Genomic DNA, 23,945 nt, shown 5'->3' with positions numbered 1-23,945 from the left:
CATCTGAGCGAATTTGCCCTCCAAAAGCAGGTTCACAGTAGAACAAACCACTGGAAGGGTTTTCTGTGGCTCCGTTAAATAAGGGGGAGGGGGAGCCAGGTGAAAGCCAAATTGGATTTCCTGCTGTCCTGTTGAAATCTTGTTTTTCATTGTTATTTGTGCCAGCCATACTCCGTGGAATAATCATGAAAATGTGTAGATTGGCAGCTAATTTTTGAAAAATGAAAAGAATCAGAAATGAAATAAGAGTGCCCAGAAGTTTTTATGTTCTCCCGACCTGTTTTGTCAAGTTGTTAGGAAAACCCATAAGGTCCCCCTGACCAGACACAAAGACCTCGCAGATTGCTTTAGCTTTCTCTTGGAACATTTCTTTTTTTAAGATACAGTGTAATTCACAGTGATATGATAGATTTGCAAAAATAAAATCTACCAATCTGAAAATGAAAGGGCTGTCTCTGGGCAGGAATAATGGGTTTTATTAAAGAGGTCTGTGACCCAAGGCATTTAAAATAGATTATAGTCTTGGCCCTGTTTCCCCCACTACCCACCCCCTTCAAAACAAGCCTCATTGGTAAGGAAATAACCCCCAAATGTAAGTGTAATGTAATCCCATTCTTCAGGAGGAAAAAAAATCAGTAGCATCCATTTCATCCAATAAGCAGAATTTAACTTCTCTGGAGTTTTGTGATGAAGTCTGCCTTTATCTGCAGAGGATTACTAAGGACACACTTATTTTCTGTTAGGATACAGGGAGCACCCACTCCTTGTCCATTGTCCATTGGAAATTTGGGATCACAAGCCTGGGCTATGGGGTTCGGACAGGTAGGAGTAAAAATCACATCCCCCTCGAGCATTTGTGGGTTCAGGTCAGCTCCGTGGGTGAGTACACCAGTGTCCTTGTGCAGGCTGCTGCATTGTCAGCCTCAGTCTTCTCATCTGTAGAATGGAAATAGTATACATATGGTACATAATAATTACACTTGTATCATCTAATTGTGAAGGTTAGAGACACACGTTTAGCAAATAAGCATGGCATACTAGCTCTACGTTAGACACCCTGCCAAACATTCACATAAAATTGTGGACAAGGTGGACCAGGTGCCCGGGCCCGTTCACCTGTTAAATGCCATAGTCAACTGCTTAAATAAAGCCAGCTAATACCAGCATCCACTCCTTTACCCTCTTTTCCTGGCACATATAAAGTACTTGTGAAATGTCATGCAAGAGCCCTGGACAGAAAGTCAATCAGGAGAGGGGAAAGGCATTGTTTTTATGCATTGATATATTTTTATTTATTTATTTATGTTTAATTTCTTTTACATTCATTTATTTTTGAGAGACAGAGAGAGACAAAGTGTGAACAGGGGAGGGGCAGAGAGAAAGAGACACAGAATCTGAAGCAGGGTCCAGGCTCTGAGCTGTCAGCACAGAGCTCGACACGAGGCTTGAACCCAAGAACCGTGAGATCATGACCTGAGCCGAAGCCGGACGCTCAATCGACTGAGCCACCCAGGCGCCCCGTGCACTGATGTATTTTTAATTGGGGCCTAACTGAAATGTGGCATCACATCAGTTTCGGATGTACAACATCATGATTCAATATTTGTGTACATTGCAAAGTGAGTTAACATCCATTGCCACATAGAGTTCCAAAAAAATCTATTTTGCACCACGAAGGCTTTTAAGATTGCTCCATTGGCAACTTGCAAACAGGCAGGACAGTCTTATTAACAGCCTCGTGCTGCACAAACATGGCATTTTCTTTCGTTTGTGTCCATTGCTTAAACCACAGAGAACTGAGGGGGTTTTTCTAGAGCTCATGGAGGAGCCATGTGCTCCCAGGGAATGGGTTCGTGCTGGAGTGACCGCCCAGGTTCATCACGGCCAGTTGGGCCATGTTCGTGCAGCCATGACTCTGGGCTGCTCGAAAAGGAATCAAGTTGTGGTGGAATCAGTTTGATGGGCAACTGGCTTTTCATTTTGACTTCATTAATTCAGATTCGCCATTTCAGAATTACAGCTGAGCGTGGAGATTTCAGAGCAAGGGATGTGAAGAAAGGGGTTCGTCTTCGGGAGAGGAAGAGACGATTTAGGAGGCTGAGGAGGGGCTGGGGGCCACACAGGACAGTGGCCCTCGAGGCTCCCTGTGGCTCTCGGGACTGTTCTTGGGGCCACCTGCACCGCTTGCTCACAGGTGTAAGTGAGGACATACTGAAGACTTGCCCATCTCCTGGCTCGGAAGTCACGACTGCCCAGGGCGGTTGGATGCGTCTTTCCAGGGGACAGCCAGGTCCCCAGTCTGTTGTGGTGTGTGGAAAAAGGAAAGAAGGACAAGGACAGGTGGGGGGGGTTTCCAAAGTCTCCCTGTCCCCAAGTCTCCTCCCTGGGGTGGGCGCTGGCAGTGAGTCCACGTCTCTCCTGGCCTGGCTGCTGGGGAAGGAGTAATGTGCTGGGCCACCGTTGCTCCCATCTCTCAGCTCTTTTGCTTGATCCTCTGCACCCACGGTGTCCCAGGGTCGCTGATAGGCCAACTCCATCAAACTGAAACCAGCCAAGTCCTGACTGAGCAGAAAGACCAGGGAGAGACAGAGACAAAGACACAGAGCGGGAGGGAGGAGAGATGGAGAGACAGCAAGAGGTGTTAGGCTCAGTGACCACCAGCCAGATGACAGTGGGCAGTGGCTTCTGACAGCAGGCTCTGCTCCCCTGGAGGGACAGACCCGACAGCCACTGTTATGCTGGCCTCCACTTATCTCTGCATCTGTTTCCCCTTGTGCAGAACCGCTGGCTCCAAAGAACAATAAAAACATTCAGGGCTGTAGGAACTGCCCAGGCGAGGGGTGTTTGCCGCTGTGCTATTTGCTGCCGTCTATCGGTTCAGGCATTCAGGTGTCTGGGTGTCCCAGGCAGAGTAGAAAATCACAGCTGACTTCCGTGAAATCATCCTCACCTCTGGCATCTCGCTCTACAGACCTGTGATCCTGGTTGGTGTTTAGGTGCCAGTTTCCAAAAACAAGTTGTTAATCCACTTCTGTGATGAGCCCCTATTTCTGATCGTGAACTGCTTCGTGGTAGAGACCCCATCCGGCCCGAGCTCTCCGCTTTCCACTTGATGCTGGACACAACAGCTTCCACATGGGAGAGGAGGGCTCAGGAGGCTGTCTGAAGATGAGCACAGAGCCCGGGCCGTGCACATGGTAGTGGGGCTGGAGTGGAGCCCCGCCCCCCTTCCAAGAACCCCCCAACCTCCCAGACTTGCCCCGTTTCATCTCGGGTCTTGGAGGGGACGGAATTTCCTGGCCCTCACATCAGTTTCCCACTGCTGAATGATTCGTCTGATCTTGGCCCAAAAGTAGTCACTTTTACAAAAAAACCTCATGACGGTTCCGTCCCAAGAGATGCAAATTTGGACTTGGGGGAAGTTTGAGGGAACTGGTCAAGTCCTCCCCCAACCCCCCTAGCTCTGTGTTGGCAAGCAAGCCCAGCTACAGAATTCACAGGGCGCGTGGGCCTTGTCCCTGAATTATCAAGAAGGTCAAAGCAGTGGTAACAAGCAGACATTAGCCCCGGGCAAGGGGGCCGCCTGAGCACGGCCACACACCCACGTGGAGTAGGGTTGTTCAGAGTGTGTCTGAAAATCTAAGAGGTGCTGATTACCCAGCAGAGCTCCAGTGGTGGTGGTGGGGGTGGGTATGGACACTTAGTGAAAATGGAAACAGGCCTGTTGACACAAATTCACCGCCCTCTGTTCAGCATCTCCGGCCCCCAGCACACCATCCTAAGTGTGCAGACTGCTGCTGAAACGGGGCTGCTTCATGGAGGGGACACACAGGATGCACAGACAAGGTGACTGCCCAGGGCAGACCGTTCCCGCCCAGCAGAGCCTCGTCTGGGTCTCAGACCCTCTGTTTTCTGCTTTGTGGCACCTGTCACATCTCCCACCTGAACCACCATGACAGGGAACCTGATGTGAACGGATTCTGCCCCGGCCTCAAACCCGGAGGGTCCCCGCTCTCTGCCGCCACCACGAGGGAGGACATCTTCTCCCTGAGAGCCAAGGTGGGCAGCCATCCGTGGGGCTTTAGGAAACAGTCTGTCCTGTGCTTAGAAATAGGTTGATGCTGGATAGATCACTTCCTGCACTGACCTGTGCATAGCCATTAAAATAAGGACGTCAATGTAGAATCTCAAAGTACAAAAAGAGGTGCAGGTAGAAATGAAAAATAGTTCACAACAGTATATTTGGAATGGCTTTAGCATCCTCCTTTTGTCCAAAGCTCTGTGTGTATATACAAACACACATACACAGTCACACAAAATTGAATAGTCCTAAGTGGTAGGAGTTACGGGCATTTTCTTGCCTTTAAAAAAAAAGCTGAAAAAATGTATCACTTGCATAGCAAGAAGATTCTAGGTCAACATTCCACAAATATCATGTTAGACTAGTATTTGCTGCAACAAGATTTGTTTAGACTACTATTTTATTTAGACTAGTATTTATTTATTTATTTATTTATTTTAATGTTTGTTTTTGAGGGGGGATGGCGGGGGAGGAGCAGAGAGAGAGGGAGACACAGAATCTGAAGACAGGCTCCAGGCTCTTAGCTGTCAGCACAGAGCCCGAGGTGGGGCTTGAACCCAAGAACCATGAGATCATGACCTGAGCCCAAGTCAGATGGTTAACTGACTGAGCCACCCAGGTGCCCCAACTTTTTTTTTTGGTCAGGGATCTATCTTCAACACCTAAACTAGTGTTTATTGAGAAGAGTATTAGTAGGGACATTTCAAGACTGGTCTGTGCGATTCCACAGTAAAGCACTGTACTCGCCTTCTGAAAATTGGACCTCACTTAACACTGCACAAAAATTCAAGATTTTTCTCATCTTGAGTGTGCGTCTTGTTTCTATATCATTATTTTGACAGTTTCCAATGAATCATAGAGGTTTGCCTATTTAAACTTAGAAGCACTGGCACCTTGGGCACTCAGACACTTGCCAGTGTCAGGTTTGCTTCTGGGGCTGGGGTGTTTGGCTCTGGCCTGTCACGGACCCTCCGTCTCAGGGCTGAAATAAACGTGGGCCATGTGCCTTTTTCCATCCTGAGATCAGTGGTTGTCACCCTGCACCACACACCGGCCTGGAAAATTCCTCTCCTAATTCAGACCTGTTCAGTGGCTTTCAGAAAGAGTCGAAAATCCCTCCCCATCCAGGAAAAAAATGATAGTCATCCATGTCTTCTTCACAACTAGCACTGATACTACAGAAGTGGAAAACATGGATTCCACATGCACTGTGCAGGCATGTATGTAGTTATACATATGCATAAGTTTGCCTGTGCCTGTGTAGTCTCAGCCGAAATGGGAGGGAAAGGGCCCCTGAATTCTCCACCAGTGTCAGGCTGGCTGAAAACTGGCCTCACGGGGCTCAGATCCACCCACCTGAACCCAAGAAGCAGAGGTGGGGTCCCCCAGACCCAGAGGTGGCCTGATTCAGACTCATCAGATAGACTCAGTTTGCTGCTTACAAAAGGCTCTGTCCCGAGGTTGTCCTGCAGAGCGTAAATGAGCAGATTTTGTTGAGGTCCCCTTCTGCGGGCCACAGCTTTCCTCCCCACAGGACTCCCAGATGTCATCTCCTAGGGCTCCCCCAACCTCTGAGGGCAGGCCAGGGCCTACGAGCGCTGACCTCTGCCCAGTGCCCATGGCAGACCAGTCCCTGTCACCCTCCAGGGCTGCCCTTCCCACTTGGTTTTCTCTCCCTACCACCAGTGTGAGGAGCCAGCCATGTGTCAGCAAACGGGAAGGTTTGGGTGCTGCCCCGGCCCTGTTCTGCTGCCGTCGCGAGCTTCACTTCCTGCGTGAGCCCACTGGCGACGTCTGAGGCAGAGTCCCTGAAAGAGCGGGGACAAAGACGGAAGCGGCCACGTTGCCCAATCTGCCAGGCTGGAGGTGTATTCATTATTGATGGAGGGGGTACGAGAGCTGCTCAGATATGCAGCCCTGCCTGGGTAAATGAGACATTCTTCAGCAAATTGCTTCGTTTTTTGATTGCTGAGTGTATGCGTGTCACCAAGCTGACTCAAGGTTCATCGATGCATGCTCAGTAAATTAGAAAGAACATAACTATGGACCAGCCAAGAGAATGAATTCTGTGCCTACAATGACCCAGGGCCATTTAATTTTCTGCTTAATTTTGTTGCAGTCAGTTTGCATTTTGGGTTATTATGCAGTAGGAAATTAACAATAAATAACAAATTTGGTCCTCCTGTGCTTGTAATGATATTTTTATAAATCTTTGTAATGCTGTCTTTAAAAGGATCAAGGTCTGTGCCAGGCTGATACTCCAGCAAGTATGTGAGGAGGAAAATGCATTATTCTTGGTAGATAACCTTGTTGTTAAATGCATAGAGCTTCTCTCCCTCTTTCTCTCTCTCTCTTCATATCTTATTAGTAATTTGCTTGAAACTAAAATCCCTTCCTCTTTTTTCTCAGATAACCTGAGGACAATGGACGCAGATGAGGGTCAAGACATGTCCCGAGTCTCAGGTGAGACCCCCTTGAGGTGCCTGTATGGGGGGCCCATGAGGACAGCTCCATGGGTGCCAGGAGCCAGGGCGCTTGCTGAATTCCCGAGGGAGGAAGACAGGCTTTCCTGCCAGAGGAAAGACCAATGTGGAATTGGTGTCAATGTTTTCTGTCGACTCTTAGAGTTCATCCCAATTTGAGAAACTGAACAGAAAAATCTCCCAGATAAAATTAGTTTTCCTATGAAATCCAAGCCCAGAAAGGGTTCAGTATAGGTTGATACTCTTGGGGGGTGAAGGGGGCAGGTGAGGAAATGACTGATCTGCTCTGGACCCCAAACACATGCCAATGGTGGTGTTTAAGAGGGAGAGAACACAATTTAGAAAAACACAATTTAGAGCATCTGCTAGGCACTGCTCCCCTTTGCCTGACATTGTTTCGAGCCATATTGGAGGTGGCTTTTCTCATCATGGGAGACTCTGGACGTGGAGGTGATGGCGGTGAGGCCCAACAGCCGATTACAGACTGTCCCGCTAGCTAATGCTGGGCAGGATGGCCCACCAGCCCGTCCAGCAAAGCCTGTGTTGCTCCCCTGTTCTTAAGGCATGGGAAGCCTACCCTCTGTCTGGCCCTGCGTCAGGGCTTTGGGTTTTCAGGAGTTTACCTTTTAGAGCCTCCCAGGCTCATGGCCAATCCCAGGTGGGGCTCTATAGGAGAATGGCTTGTCATTGCCGGCTTGGCTGATCTGCTCCCACTCGTTTCCAAGTTTCGTTGAATTCTGCATCTCGGTCTAAGTCTGTCCTCATGACAGAGACCAGGACCAAAGGTGTGACTGCCACCCCACTTGGTGAATGTTTGCTCACTGGAGAATGTGCAGGAGAAAAGGCTCAAGTTCATGCCACAATCCCAGACGTCTCCCGCCTCCTCTGGCCCAGCTCCTCCCGTCATTCGGCAAGTGTGGACTTAAACTCCCAGGCTACAGAGAACAAGGCCAAGGCTAGCTTGTCAGCCCAGCCATGTGGGCACGTCACGTGAAGTGAAAACTGGCCAGCAGTTTGGCATTTCCCCAAGTGAACTAGCTATATTAAAGGAGTTCCTTCTAGATTTGTACCCACAGGTGCACAGGGCATTGAAGCAGATGCTCCCTGCTGCATTGATGCTAATGTCTAAGAACTTGAGCACATCGACACACTGATTCAAACCACTCTTGTGAACAAGGATGGTGTGAAAACTTTCATCCTGCAACAGGTACAAGGCAGACACTAAAGTGAAAGCGGTGTTCAGGATGGTACACAAGGCATGATCCATTCTGTGAAATGAAAACAAATCACATACACACACACACACATGCACACACACAAACTCAATCTACATGGCTGCATGTTGAAGAAAATTCTGGAAGAATAGTTAGCAATCTAGACTTCCCCTCAAGAGCTTAGTGATGGGAAGGAGGTCGGGCAGTAAAGCAAGAAAGGGGAGGCTTTACGTCCTTACAGGCTTTACGTCTACTATCTCGCTATCTTTAAGGTCAATTTGCATTTATTTCTCTCAGACACATTCTTTGGTTCTGAAACAGGAGTTTGACCACAGCAACAACAAAATACTGTTTCAGTGAGGGAGGAAAAGAAAAGATCGGCTCTTGGAAGCCTCCCATCGGCCTGGGCTGGGGTCTGGTGGTTGCCAGTGGACATGCCTGCCTGGAGGAGATGTGTGCCCTCCTTAGGGACGCGGGTCCATCCCAGGATTGTCGGTGGCCTCAGAGAGAGGGGCTTAGCATGTCAAAAACGTGGAATGTTAAAAATTTCCAAAGGCAAAGAGACCCTTTCATTGTTTCTGCTCTCTCTCAGGTAGCTCCTTTTCTTTATACATTTATTTATTTATTTTGAGAGAGAGAAGAGAGAGAGAATCCCAAGCAGGTTCTGCACTTGTCAGCACAGAGCCTAACATGGGGCTGAATCTCACAAAACTGTGAGGTCAAGCCAACTGAGCCACCCAGGCCTCCCTCGCTTGAGTAGTTCCTAAGGTGACATTTGAATGAAGCCTCTGTCCTCTGAGGTCCCAGAGCCAGAGCTGAAAGCCCTGACCCAGGCGGGCATCTCCAGAATGGTTTATCTCGTATCTTGTTAACAATAATAACAAAAGCCTCATTTTCCTCTCATTGTTTTCCTGCCCTTTACCATAATGTGAAACACTCCATTTTTCTGGCTGTTGGCTTTTGAAAGTAGGCGCTGGGGTACAGGTGTAAGAATGAAGGGAATCCTGTGGCCCAGGACTGCCTGAAAAAGGAAACTCTTCTGTGGTCGAGAAGATTCTAGATCTTGTCTGAAATGTAGTCTGTCGACATCCAGCAAAGGAAATGCTCCTTCCACAACAGGAATGGTGCTTCTGGTTGGTGTAACCGAAAGGATCCTAAACAGCGAGCAGAGCATCTGAAGGGCTGTGCCATATACCCAAAAGATCAGAAGGACGCTCCTGCTTCTTGCTAATTCTCTGAGTCATGTATAATCACATTGCTTTGTCTCTTCCACTTCTGAAATCGAGGGTAGTGACAGTTCGTTGTGGAATAAGGATGTTCATTTAGTCAAACAGGAGTTGACATTCTTGATAATGCTGAGGAATGTGTTACTGACTCACCCTCTTTTCCCATAAAATTCTTCAGTGTCAGGTTCTATCCACAGAAAAGAAAAAACACACACCTTCCAAGTTAAGCCCTGTGACCCCTATGCCAGTTTGCTGGGTTCAAAAATGCTCCATCATTTGCAGGGTCATGGGCGGTCAGCCCCGCACCTGTGACATAGCACTACTTGAAAAACAAAGAAGTAGTCAATATCTGACATTTTTTCACTCCGCCTATGTCTTTCTTCCTGGGGGTTTATCCTAAATGTGGACTGAGCCCTGGTCAATGGGTCTTGAGAATAGGTACTCAGCAAGGGTTTACTGACTCATACCCACAAGTTGAGACCAGGTTCCTGAACAGGCTTGGCGGACAGTCGGCCGGGAGCAGCCTCTCCCTAATTTATTTTTTTTCATTTTTTAAATGTTTTTTTCTTTTTAAGAGAGAGAGAGAGAAAGAGAGAGACAGCATGAGCGGGGAGAGGGGCAGAGAGAAAGGGAGACACAAAATCTGAAGCAGGCTCCAGGCTCTGAGCTGTCGGCACAGAGCCTGACATGGGCTTCAAACCCACGAACCGTGAGATCATGACCTGAGCCAAAGTTGGACACTTAAGACTGAGCCACCCAGGTGCCCCCAGCCTCTCCCTAATTTTAGGGCACATGTCATTCGTTCCTTGGGTAAAGTTTGTTTGTTTGGTTGGTTTTGTCTCTTCTTTTTGGCAATCTTTCCAAAATATTTTCATGGCTACTCATTATTTTTTGTTTTCGTTTCCAAGGGAAGAGACAGCCTGTGTGAGAATAGGGATGGTGAGGCCCTTATCCATATCTCCCCTCTGTCCCCAACTATGGGACCTGAGACAGGTTTCCCACCTCTTGGACCAGTAGAATCTTCTGCAAAACGAGGGATGTGAACCAGTTGACGTTTAAGGGTCCTCAGACTCCTATGACCCTAACGCTACGTTGGAAGTCTTTTTAACAGTCTTTATCATGTTTGCTGGAACGTGGAAAGGAGAGGTGTGCTCTGTAGGCGTACAGAATCTGCGTAGGGAAATGAGGTTCATCTATACTGAAGTGTGAGCGGACTTGTCCCTCATGGTAAATCACATTGATTGAATACCTACATTTAGGACATGCTTAGGACACTGTCCTAAGCATTTTTCTTTTTTCCTTTTTAAATTTTTTACTGTTTATTTATTTTTGAGAGAGAGACAGAATGAGCAGGGGAGGGGTAGAGAGAGAGGGAGACGCAGAATCCGAAACAGGCTCCAGGCTCTGAGCTGTCAGCATGGAACTCAATGTGGGGCTTGAACCCACGAACCGTGAGACCATGACCTGAGCTGAAGTCGGATGCTCAACTGGCTGAGCGACCACCCAAGTGCCCCTAGGTACCATTTTCAATTTGCAGAGCTGAGACTTGAGAATTTCGGTGAGTGACCAGAAGTCCCCGAGGGAACCAGACAGGGCAAGGGGTTGCAAGCTTTCGCACACTTCCAGAGTTGGGAGCCTATACTGAGTTTTATTTACTCCCAGGAATTATGTTCTCCTGGGTCATTGTATATAAAAACCACCCTTGGGGTGCCTGGGTGGCTCAGTTGGTTGAGTATCCGATTTGCACTCAGGCCATGATCTCACAGTTCATGAGTTCGAGCCCTGCGTCAGGCTCTGTGTTGACAGCTTGGACCCTGGAGCCTGCTTCGGGTTCTGTGTCTCCCTCTCTCTCTGCCCCTTCCCCACTCACCCTCTGTCTCTCTGTCTCTCTGCCTTTCTCTCTCAAAAATAAACATTTAAATAAAATTGAAAAAGAAACACTCTTTCATTTGTGAGATGGGGAATCACAGACCTTTGGTGGATGAATTATAATCTACTTGAGAAATTCACTGAACTTGCTTCTGATAGGCAAATTATACAGTTTTCTCCTCTAATTTGCTCAAAACACTCCTCACAGATTACCTGTGCTTTGTTTGAAGCCAAGGCAATAGAAAGATTAAATATAAATTGGTAAGAAGTTTCTTTCATTTTTCTAGCTAAGTGGAATTATACTTCACCTCCAAAATTATCCCATGAAAATAATAACCATCCTGTGGACAGTTTGATGTGCTGTCTGTCATGTCTCTGTGCATGTACTTAGGGGACATACAGGCACTTGGCGTGACACAGACCTCATGTTCCTGCAGATGGCTGCCGTTTACAGAACAGTTCCGCAAGCTTCTTCCACAGATGAGCATTCACACGTTATTGTGAATTATTGCTCCAAACAGCCCTGTGAGACTGGCCCAAATCCTGCCTGTTAGCCTCATTCTCCTGTCTTAAGGAGGATATCCTGGGCCGAGTGACATCCAGCCACACTGTCCTCATGTTCGCAATGTGTCAATTTAATGACCATGTGTATCTCTTATACTCTTCGCATGGCTTTGGATTTTAAATGGTTAACCGGGCAAATCTGTTTAAAAGCGACCCACACACAAATCTTTGTTTAATAAGGTTTTCACCAAGTGGTAAGTGTTCATCGTAGAAATCTCCCACAGGGAGAGAATCCGTAGACCACCCGGCACAGGGGCTTGTGTGATTTGTGTCCTAGCGGCCCCTCGAACTTTGGGGGGCTTTTAGGCAAATCGGACCACCTCTTCCAAACTCTCTGAGCAAAAGTGAGGTCAGGCTGTGTGACAGCAGAGGGAAGGTGAATATATCTCCCTCTGTTCTCCACCAGGTCTGACTTTCTATTAGACACCACTGTGTGCATGAGGGATGAGTGTTTACTGCCCCTTCTCCCTGGGGTGTCTGTCGCACTCCTGTGATCAGTCTGACCCGCCACATTGTGGAATCATCACCCCTACCGCCCTATGGTGGCATTTTCTCCCCCATGCAGGAACCAGTGGGAGGGCTGAGACACAGGATGACAGGCCCTGGAGAGCTGGCATTTTGCACAGTGCTGGACCCACAGAACTCTTAGGACACCCTCTCTTATAGGAGCATCCTCTGTAACGTGTGGTTGATCTTGTTGCCTAATAAACAGAGCAGTTAAAGGACCAAAAGAGTAATCAAGAGGTACTTGCACATACTTTAGCATCAGAGACCACGTTCCTTCATTGGAGAAGTCCCGATGCTTCTTCTGGGAGCATCATGGAATATCTCAAAGGGAAGTATCACAGAGAAGATAAATAGGCTCATAAAGCTTAGCTCCGCAGCCTCCCACACTCAGCCCATAGTAATGACAGGTGGTTCATCACAAAAACACACGTGCACACTGTCTCGCTCACTCTACACATTTAACCTTTGGGTCAGTTGGTTCAGCCAGGGGTCTCCACCGTCTGTTCTGGAGGGTTTGTCAGGAGGCCTTTGAGAAGGCAGGTGGCCTTCCAGTCCCCACATGCAGTGTCCCTACTTTACACAGAAGACTAGTTTCCTATACTTAAGTTCTGTGTAAGATCCATCTTACTGAAAGAAGGAGAAGGAAAAGGAAGAAGAGGAGGAGAAGTAGAAGAAGAAGGAGGAGGAGGCAGAGGAGGAGGAAGAGGAGGAGGAAGAGGAGGAGGAAGAGGAGGAGGAGGATCATCCTCTGACACCCTGATGTTCTCAGTGTTCTGACTCTGCTCTCAGCCGTTGCTCTCAGCAGTCATAAGGAAAAACCAGTTATCAGATGGTCCATTTCCCTCCCACATTCTCCTGCCCAGTTTTTCCCCTTTGCGAGACAGGAAGGAAAACACTGTGACATTTAGCTCCTGTTTGCCCTCACCATAGAGCACCTGAAATGTGACTGACACTGTGCACATTTACACAGGCTCCCACGTAACTCACTTGCCCTCAGTTTCTCTTTGGCTTTCTGTGTTTACTTGGGAAATCCTTGCAATCCTGCCCCATCGTTGATGATTTGTCTTGTACCAGCTCTCCGGGTAGACCCAATAATGCTCTGTCTGGAAACATGCCAATAGTAGCGATCGCAGCCCAGCTAGAGGACTCAGCCACAATGTCTTCTTCCTAGCCATGTTTTCTGGGTCTCGATCATTTGTGCACTCTCCTGGGCTCATCTGTGCGCTTCGCCTATGAAGCCAGGTCGACAGCCCAGCGGATGAAGGTGTAACCCCCGCCCTCTGCCTTCCACTTTCCCATTAACCTCCTGGAGGGTCTTTGTCTGCCCCAGTCTTCTGCAGTGGCCCTGATGGGTTATTTTGGTCAGCTTCAAGCCTCACCATCTGTTTCTTACATGTGGTTTGTGTCACCTCACCCAACTTCAAGTTATGTCTAGAAGGTTAGAAGACACAGGTGCTTCAATTTCAAGGGAAAGAAGAGGGTTCCCATGGCTTCCCAGCATTAGATTTCTGGGAGTCAGAGGGGAGGGTGGATTCCCCATTAGGGGAGCCTCTGGTTAAATGCAATTCTAACACAGTCAGAATAGATCTAGCCATCCTAGAAGACCGTATTTCATTTGCTGAATCTCACTTTGCAAAGGATAAGTGACTTTTTAGTTGTGTGGATCTTTTCATTCTATTTCAAAGTGAGAATTCACAGAGAGAATCATGGGCGCTGGAGGCATCGGGTTCCCTATTCCTTCTTTTTCCAAGTTTGCACTCCCCGCCAGGTGGAATCGAATCAGGCTGCTGGCAAAATATTCCCTGGCTCTTTAAAAGGCGGTGAGCAGCCCCAGCATGTGTAGCTCTGAGCAAATGATCAGTCAGCTGACCTTAAACACAAATTAATAGGAAGGTGGGAAGAAGCCTAATTGCAGGAGGGTAGGTTGGAACCACCTTACAGGAAAGAATATGGGATATTGTGTGGCTAGTCTTAAAAATGTAGATGCCTGAGCACCTGGGTGGCTCAGGCTGTTGAGCGTCCAACTCTTGATTTCAGCTCAAGTCATGATCCCAGGGTCGTGGATTGAGTCCCACCTCGGGCTCTGCACTGAGCATAGAACCTGTTTAGGATTCTCTCTCTCTCTCTCTCTCTCTCTCTCTCTCTCTCTCTCTCTCTCTCTCTCTCTCTTTCCTCTATCCCTCCCAAAATATAAATAAATAAATAAAATTTTAAAAAACCATAGATGCCTTTTGACCCCCCACACAAACCTTCTGGGGGTTTAGACCATGAGGACTACTAAGAGCCCATGCAAACATTGGCTACCGGGATGTTCCCCACGGTGTCGTTTAAGAGGAAAAAAGATTGAAAGCAATATAAATTCAAAAAGAGAAGAAGGTTTAAATAAATCCTAGTGTGGCCACGGGATGGGGTGTCACCGAAATGTTATAAACAAGGCTGTGGAAGTCGGGTCACTGGCACACAACAGTGACAGTGAGAATTCTGAAAAGTACCATTGGTTTTGATGAAATAGACCACCCCATTTTCTCCATATACGGAAATCAGTATAAATGACCACCTACCTTGGTGGCGACCACAGCCCCAGAAACTCAAGCTGCTCCTTGCCTCCCCAGGGAAGGAAAGCCCCCCAGTGAGTGACACTCCGGATGATGGGGACGAACCCATGCCCGTCCCCGAAGACCTTTCCACCACATCTGGGGGACAGCAGAGCTCCAAGTCCGAGAGAGGAGTGGGTGAGTCGGCCGCTGGGCGTCCCGTTGGGGGGCTGGGGCACTCTGTTCTCCTAGCACCTGGGTCCCTTCATCTCCTTCCACGGTCACTGGTCAGGCAGTGGGATCATCTTACCTGCCGTCCCCCCTCAACCACCATGTTAGGAAGATGCGGGGTGAAGATCATGGCCCTCGTGTGTGCCAGAGGACAGACCGGTCACCGTGGCTGTGACACCCACATGCAGGGACCAGGCAGCACAATGGGAGAGCACCCCGTGTGGGGGCATGCCCTTAGCACTCTCTCCTGTCCTTAGGATGCCTCAGGAATACACACTTTTATGGACTCTAGGTAGTGAAAATTATACATTTTTTGTGTTATGTCAATAGGTGAGTTAGCTTGAGCTTCGGTTTAGAAGAAACCAAGTCTACCCATTTTATGTTGACCCTCTCAGCTGTGTGTCTTAAATGCCAAACTTAACTCAAAATAGAGAATTTTAAATGTTTAAAAAAAAAAAGCCTTTTTTCACATGCCTTTTCCATAAAGAGGTACGGAAGTTTCTGCAGTCCCTGCTGTGGTTAACTTACACATTACAATTCGTGTTTGGAAAGCGCAGTCTCCCTTCTTTATTTTATAGAACAGAGTTCCCAAGAAGTTCAGCGAAATAACTGAGGTCAGATACGGAGTCAGAATTAGACTCAATTTCTAACTCAAAGACTGGTTTTCACACTTTATACCATGTTCTCATGAGATAATGAGTCAACGGTTCCTTAGAATACCATTTTCTCTTTCTTTTTCTAAAGTAAAAAAAAAGGAAAACTGTGATCTTGAGAGCCATGTATTTGCACCAAAGAATATCATGAAGGGTATGCAGGTGTAAGCGAGGTGGCACGGGTCCCATGTGGGGCCACTGTTTAAGCCCTACAGCCGAGGAGGGCGATGCGTGTGACAGGGTCGGGGTCCCGGAAACCACCACAGCTATCTGTCCATAGGACGTCCTGATGTAGTAACTAAGAAATGCATTGTGTGTTATTTCCACGTGTCTTAGAAACCAAGAACACTCTGGGGGTGTTGACAAGGATAGTGGCTAAAGCCATTTGTTGTAGTTGAACCAGGGAAAGAAGTCCATTTACAACTTACTTTTCCTATTAGACTGTGGCTACTGGACGCAGGGGTGTGGAGGGAAGAGAAATATTTCTGGATTTTCCACATCATTTCTGGGATTCCCAAAGTTGGGACACGGAAGAGCATGCCGCTTTGTCACTGATATTTTTAAGATCACCTTCCTGTTTGTGGCAGGCCATATGGGTGTATCGTATGTGCACTGCCACAGTAGTTCTTTTGAAAACACATGGACATAAATCAAAAAGCCAGATTTCAAGCCAGTGAGGGCACACGTGTATGATAATTTGCAAAGACGGCACTCAAATAGCTAATGTTGGCCAGACGTCTCCTCTGTTGTTGAAGCAGCCAGGAAAGAGGGGGCTGCTCTCTGCACTTTGGACTGTGGCTAACACCTGCTCTTGACCTCCCTGGGACACAGAGGAAATTAGGTCACCACTCACCATTCCAATGAGCCCAGAGCCCAGACATCAGCATCAGGACTCTGGGGTCACTGTGGGGCAACCAGCGAGCACTTTCTGGTTTCCCCATCACTGCCCTGTCAGCTGATTCCCAAAGAGAGAGGACAGCACGCCGTGCACTTGGCATAGATCAATACACACGCCTTATGGGTGCCTTCACAATATTCTAGATACACCGCCCCTTGTCAGCATCCAGGTGCTGGGGGCCTTTCCCTAGTACAAGTCCACCAGGCTTCCAGCTCCTAACTGCTTCCCAGGCTGGTTCTCTTGACTGAGACTTGAGCTCTAGATGCTGGCGTGCCCTGGGCAGGTATGGCGTGGAGCTGGGGCAGGTCCATGGATCCCCATGGTCTCCGACCAGTGTTCCCTTGCCACATGTGACAGGATTTTCTTCCCACTTCTCTGAACGAGGTGAAGTTTGTGACAGATGAGTTCCAGAATTGTAAAATTTAAGACACCTGAAAAACCTCTCTGCTTGGCTTGTAAAGAGGGGTTGCTGTCGCCGTAACAGGGCCAGGCAGGGAGATCCATTGGAAGGGGGTGCCAGGACGCTGTTTCTGAGAGCCAGGGCTCCCCTGGAGGGGCTGGAGGCCAAAGGGGGGGGATGGATTGCTGCCAGGAAGCCAAGAACTGCCAAAGCATGAAAGACACTCAAGTGCGCAAAAGGGGAGGGGCTTGGAGAGCAGTTAGAACAAGAGTTTCAGAAGGCCCTGCACAGGGAGGCATCGAGGCAGTCGGTTATTCTCCATGGCATCTAAGTGTTGGAAACCACGCTTTTGGATTTTTGTAGGAAACCCAACAAACATTAGTAGGTGCTGCTAGGTTGTTTCTGGAACTCATCATACGTGGTATTAAACAAATTATGCAAATAGCAATAGGAGATGCTGGAAAAAGGCACCAGGGGATTGTAGATGGGAGGATGGGGGAGGCGTTCGAAGCCCTATGTCATCAGCTCCACGGGAAGAAGCCAGCAGAGCAGAGGGGTGTCGGAGGACAGACAACAGGAAGTGAGAAGTGGCCCCTCCCTGCACAGAAGGAGTGAAGGGTCTTTGTTGAGTGCTGGTCCTATAGAAGGAGTGGTGAGGGGTGGTAAGGGCCGGTGGTGCAGGGGGAGGCTGCAGAGTCAGAGAGGATCCAGCTCACATCCAAGCCCGTGCCCTTCTCATGGCCGGCCGTATGCCTCTGGCCAGACTTTCACCCCCGTGGAGTCTGGTTCCCCATTTTCAAGAGGCAACAGCAGTGAAACCCATCTCATTTCCAGGGCTTCCAGGGTTGCATGAAAAAATAGAAACCTACTTGGCTGAAGACGGAATAGCAAAGGCATCACGTAAAAAGGGCTGTAAAAAAGCAGAAAAAGGAAGCCATTTGTGCAAAAGCAGGTCTTTTAAAGATTGATAAGACAGGAAGGCTGCCTGTGGCTAGTCTGCTGGAGGGAAGGGAAAGAGAAAACAGGTAACATTTGGGACACAGAAGACAAAAGAACAGTTTATTAATAAAAAAAAAGATTGATCCGAGGAGTAGGCAAACTGGAAACAAAACCCAGAGAGAGGAATTAGAAGAGAGAGCTTGGGGGCACTGGCCCCTGCCCGACCCAAGTGGACGGACAAATGGCCTGATGCCCCCAAAGCTGCAAACTCTTTGGCAGTAAAGGCCTCCCTGGCATATCTGCTTCACAAAGAGACCGGGTGTGCTTTTCCAAAGCAATGAGGCATCACTACCAGTAGTGCTGCCCTTCAGGTGTAGACACGTGGAATCTCAACCCTAGTCATGGGTAAATTGGTGGCGAGTGGTAGAAATCATCCCCAGTAATGGGTGGTGGTAGGTCGTTCCCAGGTGGAGGGAAGTGGCAGTGCTTATTTTTTTTAAGTCTTTTATAAGTTTATTTATTTTGAGAGACAGAGAGAATCCCAAGCAGGCTCTGCACTGTCAGGGTGGAGCCCGATACAGGGCTTGAACTCACAAACTGTGAGGTCATGAATGGAGGCAAAGCCAAGAGTCAGATGCTTAACCGACTGAGCCACCCCGGAGCCCCAGCAGTTGTGGTTCTACATTTCAGTCCTTCCCCTGGTGTTGGAGGAATCCTGAAGGATTGTGTAGAAATATGTTCTCCTGGGTTAGAGAGAGAGACAGAGAGAGTGTGTGTGAGAGAGAGAGATGGGGACCAGATGTCAGGGGAATATGGCTACAGCTCTTACGTGGCCTACATTTTGTTCTGGGCCCGAGTAAGAGGAAACGGAGATTTGAACTGTAACTTGGAGAGCTTAAGTTCAACGCAGAGGAGAACTTCTGGGCAGGGAGGGATGTCGTCTTCTCCATGGGATGATAGCGTAAGCTTCTGAAGTGGTCTCTTTAAAAATGAGAGCAATCTCACCTCTCTGAAGTGGTTGTGTATGAAACTGCATAACGCAGAGCGTGTGCTCAGTGACCGCTTCAGGCAACCCCACTTGTACCCACTTCACCATGGCAGCCAGGCTAGAGACGTGGAAAAATGGGGTTTGAGATTTCTTCTGGGCTTCTGAAGCTGTCTCGGGTGGGAATGATGTCAGGGAATTGGCATCCAGCGGGGCAGATAGCCTTGCATGGACGAAAACTACAAGCTTCCCTATGTTCTGCCTTTATTCGGTGACCTCTCGTCTTTTCCTTCTTTGCTGCCTCACCCTCCCCTTGTGGGAGCAGGGTTCCATGCCCTTATGTTAAGCAAGGGTCCTCCTCAAGCCCTAGGGTGCTGCGGGGGAGCGTGCAGGCCTGAAGGGGGGCTCTGACCTCAAGTCGGAGGCCGGCTCCCCACCCGGCAGGTGGGCGGCACAGAGGAGGCCCCTCCCCTGTGAATGGAGAGGGCTGGCGGGGAAAGAAGCCTGGGGGCCAGAGCAGAGGAGGAAGGGAGGAACCAGAGTCAGGGAACAAAGATGCGAAGAGAGATGACTGTCCCCAAGGAAGACAGCCAGCAAATGTCCAACGGTTGACTCAGTAGAAGGCCAAAGACTGGAGACTGATGCGGGGCTGAGAGGGCTTGTCCCAGATGCCTTGGCCACATAAGCAGATCACGGGGACTCAGACACAGTATTTACTGCAGTTACCGCCTGCTGCATAGTTAATAGGTACTGTCCAGTCACTCTGAGCCTGAATGCAGGGCAGGAACATGTACTTATGCATGCCCCATTTCCTTCTGGAAGGTGTTTCTCTAGCACCTGCTCACTTGCGTGACCCGCCCCACCCCAGGGTCGGTGCTTTGCTTCAGGACTTCCCTCCAGTAGGCAGCGCATCCTGTCAGTGTGGTGTTCTGCACCCAGCTCTGCACTCCCCAGGTGGTCTTCTCGAAGCTACTCTGGCTTTCCGTCGAATTCTTTTGATCACGGTTTGCTTCTTTCCTTTTAGAAAGAAAATAAAAGAGAGAAAATTCTAGATTTTTTTTCTTTCCCTTGAATCCAGGAACATGATTAAAGATGTGAAGACGTAAATTTTCTTTCTTTTTTGTCTCTGACGTATTCAAAGTAAAAAATCCCTTCACCGAGTCGTGAGTTCCAGGACAGATTGGGAAGCAGAGTAACATAATGTTAACTGGTCTATTCGGGTAGCAGATCTCACTCTTCATTTTCAAGTTTAGGCAGAATTCCAAGGCAGGGCCTAGAGGCGGATGTGTGGCTGGAAGGTTTCTTCGCAGCCTGGGGTCAGGGAGGGTTGGGGCGGGGGCGGGGGGGGGGGGGGGGGGGGGGGGGGGGGGGGGGGGGGGGGGGGGGGGGGGGGGGGGGGGGGGGGAGACACGGTGCAGAGAGTTTTTCCTGATGGAAAGAGAAAGCAGTGGCTTTGGTCTAATTGGAGATTGGATGGCCAGCTTCTGAGGACGGATGCGAAGCCTCCTTATCTAATCAGCAGTTAGAGGAAGTTGTTTTTATCTGTGAAATGCATCTCCTCTGAACCGATAAACCCCAGTTTGGCGAGGGAGGAAAATTATCTCACAGCATCTGAGCGCTGGCTGCAGTGAGCTCAAGCGCCTTCGGATGGGATGCGCCCTCACAGAGCAGTTGCAGGGCCAGAAGTCGCTTGCAGGACTCCAGGTGGCTGGCTGGCTGGGTTTGGGGGGACGGCAGTATTGTCCTTTGAGGGAAAACTAAAAGCCTATCACGTGGATTCTCTTTCACCTTGCTGTGTGTTCCTTGCTTCATACTCAAGTGTGCAGTGGCTCCGATGGGTCAAAGTGTATGTAGGATTCTGCACAACTCACCTGTGGCCCACTGTGCATGTCTCAGAATGCCTCCCGGAGAGGGACCTGTTGTCTCTGGAACCTTTCCAAGCCAAGATGATTCTGGCCGGAAAGACTCCCAGTTGCCTGAATCTCCCCAAATGTGAGATGTGGCCTCTTAAAAGTGGGTTAGCCAACCTCCTCCTGCCCCCAAGACTTTCAGGTTTTGGAAAGAGAGGCTGTTGTAGACCACGGTCATTGCTTCCCATCGAAATGTGATTTTGTCACCCCCGCTTTGGTGGCTATGGCAGAGCACGTGGGAGTGGTGTTCTCCACAGGACGGTGGCATGGTGACGCCCTGGAGGAGAGCAAGGGATGGTGTGCGAAGCCAGGGCACATCTTTCGCTAGGTTTCCTGTGGACAGGGGGGACCGGACCACACACGTTTAAGAATGTTCCTTGGAGAAAAACTGAAACTGGGGTGTGTGTGTGTGTGTGTGTGTGTTTCTACACGTGCTGTGTGTATATTGTGTGGAGTACCTGTCTGTGGAGTGTGTGTATGTACAGTGGATGTGGTATAGGTGTCTGTGTACATTGTGCGTGGTGTGTGTTTATGAATGTGGTGTGTGTATATTGTGTGCAGTGTGTGTCTGGTGTGTGAATATGTGGTGTGTGATTGTGTACTCTGTGTGGTGTTTGTTTATGCGTGTGTTACATGTGGTGTATGACTGTGTGGTATGTATGTGTGTGATATGGGTGCTGTGTGTGTGGTGTGTGATCGTGTGTGGTGTGGTTTACACGTGATGTGTGTATGTGTAGTATGTGAATGTGAGGTGTGAATATAGTGTGTGTGTGGTATGTGATTGTACGGTATGCATATGTGTATTGTGTGCGGTGTGTGTCTGTGTGGTATATGATTGGGTGGTATGTATATGTGCATGATGTGTGTGAATGCATGTGGTGTACATATGCGTGTGTGTGTGTGTGTGTGTGTGTGTGTGTGTCCTGTGTGGTATTTGACAAGAGCTCACAGGTATTCCTTGGAAGAACATCTCTGGGCCGGGAATCTGTCCCTGGCTCTACTGTTCGCTTCCGTGCTGGCCGTGACAGGTGGCCCCACACCATTCCTGTCCCCGGGAGCTGACAGGACTCACCCACGCCCACTGCTGTCGTGTGGAAAGCACCGGCCAGGTGGCTCACAGGTGGACAGTCGCCTGCAGAGGCCGCTGCAGGGTAATCACTAGCTTTCCCTCCACTGGGATTGCCATGGGATGTTCCGCGGGACCTGGGTGGATGGACATGTGCCGGTGACCCCTCGCGGTAGGTGACTTCTAAGAGAAACCCTGATACACCTGACCTCCCAAAAAGCCCAGCATCCCTGAAAGAGGAGGCAAAGAGAGCAGGACACTGTCAGTCCAGCAAGGCCCTCAGAGCCCAGACAGAGAGCAGGGGACAAGGAAGAGTCCAGCCCCAACTGAACAGTGTGGGAGCATTACGCCACCTCCCTGAAGGTGCACCTGTCAGGAGCATGCGGGGGCAGGGGATGGATTGGTGCCTGTTCTGTTCAGTCTGTCCTGTCCCGAGAGGCCAGTGCGTCCTTGCCTGCATGTGCACAGAGATGAGTGCCCACAACGTCCTGGAGGTTCTCAAGGTACAATCCAAAGCAGGGTGACCAGGCAAGTCTTCCCCTGCTGAGTTGACTTTGGGATTTTTGCAGATACCATTGACATTGGCTTAGTTGTTTGCTCAGACCTCAGCTTCTCTGACTCTTGGGACATCCCATTCAAGAACATTCATGCCAATAGAGCTCTTTGTTGTGCCGGGCTGATGTCGTGACGCCAAATGCACTGGGGTCATGGCCAAATGCACCCCAGTGATGCACAAAAATATAGAGAAGGAAGACTTGCTCCTCTCTGAGCTCGGCGGAGGGAAGAGGAGGGTTGGGGAGGACTCCCCAAGTAGAAGCTGGAGCAGGTAGGAGAGCTGAGCCACGTTGGACTTGAGGAACAGTGCTGGCTGCGTGGAAGGGAAGAGCATGGGTGAAGAGGCTTGCTGCTGGGAGTGAGGCGTGATGCTCAGACGGAACCCCTTGCAGAGGGACAGTCTGGGGGATGCCTGTGCCGGATCTGTGTGCTGGAAGGAGCCCTGAGGACAGTTGGCAGGAGGCACACTTTGTGCCAGAGAGCGAAGGCTGCAGCAGGAGGAGACAGGGTGGTGGCCACCATATTTGTGCATTCACTCAAGGTGGGAACATGCAGAAGGTGGCTACAACCTCCACCTTGGGAACTCGAAGGTGGTGACTCCACTGAGCAGAATGGGAATACATGGCAGGGGTGGGTCTACTAGACATCTGTTGGCAGTTGGTAGCCACGGAGCCTTCTGGAAGGCAGGATGAGTATAAAGGATGCATATTATTGTCTAGGAGAGAAGGCAAGGAAGGAGGCAGAGAATGAGCTATTTGATTCAGAAATTTCTAGAAAGAAATATGGTGTAGAAGCCACTACAAGAAGAGATGATATCAAGAGTGAGAAGGGTGAATGGTGCTGGAGAACAGGGGACTTTGGGAGATCGGTGGTGGATCCCAAAAATAGCTCAGCAGGAGTGGAGGCCTGAGTCCAAATCTTGGGGAGCACCAGTGAGGGGCAGATCAGGTTGATCTGTAGGAGAATACGAACGTATGTTTGAAGGCCAATAGGAAGGAGCAGGCAGAGAGAAACTGGAACAGCCCAAGTGGAGGCCCAGAGGAGGTAGGCTGGGTCATCCAGGAGCTGGGTTTTGCCTTGGCCACGTTCATGCCTGCAGCATATCCCCCGTGACCTTCTCCCTCCCTACCCTCAGTCTCTATCCAGAAGTGACAAATAAGGGGGACCTTCCTTGAGCCCACGCTGGATGGCATCACCAGCCCTTACCGCCTTACCCTGCTGTTGTTCCCAGCACTGCCTGCCGCTACTCAGAAAGAAAGTACTCCTCTGGGATTTGCTCAGTCTGCGCCCCCAGTGCCTGGACCTTCCATGCACTGAGTAGGTGTGCAGTGTGGGTACCAAATGAGTGCATGGAACCGGGGGCGTTGCTCCCTCAGGTAGGACCCCAGAGAGAGGAAGTGAAGGGGAAAGAAAGGCTTGGTCTGGATTCAAGTTTACCCTGTGGATGATTTTTAGGCCGCTGTTTCTCAGTGGGAACAGTTGGTATTCGGGGCAGAGATGTCTTCCTTCAATGAGACTGTCCCTCCCTAGGGGATATTTACCCCTGGTGTCACACCTCACACTAAATGTCTCCACACATTTTCCAGGTGAGCCCCTGGATTCAAGCCCTGCCCTCGAGCCTGAACCCGTCATCCCCACACAATTGAGCACATTCACAGGAGCAACTTTGGGCCAAGTAATATAATCAGTAGTTTTCTGGAACCTGACTGTGGATTTCTTTTACAAAAGGAATTCCTGTAGAAAAACTGGCCCATAGAAGGTTGAAGAATCCTGTCCCTGATGTTCCCAGCCATGCTTCATGTCTCCAAAGGTACATGTTCACTTAGAAAA

The 23,945-nt window shown here is 49.4% G+C and overlaps 1 protein-coding gene across 18 annotated transcripts in view; it reads left to right on the top strand.

The window, feature by feature from the left end:
• IKZF1 (IKAROS family zinc finger 1) overlaps nucleotides 1-23,945 on the top strand; it is a 97,143-nt gene that overhangs the window by 8,318 nt on the left and 64,880 nt on the right. For 7 of the 18 annotated variants that reach the window (XM_029930436.1, XM_029930472.1, XM_029930459.1 and 4 more), the window contains 2 exons: nucleotides 6,491-6,544; nucleotides 14,557-14,676. In XM_029930436.1, coding sequence (XP_029786296.1) covers nucleotides 6,505-6,544; nucleotides 14,557-14,676 — 160 coding nt within the window. In that variant the 5' untranslated portion in view covers nucleotides 6,491-6,504. Of the gene's footprint in view, nucleotides 1-3,959; nucleotides 4,060-5,725; nucleotides 6,007-6,490; nucleotides 6,545-14,556; nucleotides 14,677-23,945 lie in introns of those variants that run through there. The other 11 variants (XM_029930511.1, XM_029930427.1, XM_029930442.1 and 8 more) reach the window with 10 other exon arrangements.

Source organism: Suricata suricatta, chromosome 2 (assembly GCF_006229205.1).
Source record: "Suricata suricatta isolate VVHF042 chromosome 2, meerkat_22Aug2017_6uvM2_HiC, whole genome shotgun sequence".
In the NCBI taxonomy this organism is placed as follows: Eukaryota; Metazoa; Chordata; class Mammalia; order Carnivora; family Herpestidae; genus Suricata; species Suricata suricatta.
This window is presented reverse-complemented; position numbering and strand designations above follow the sequence as displayed.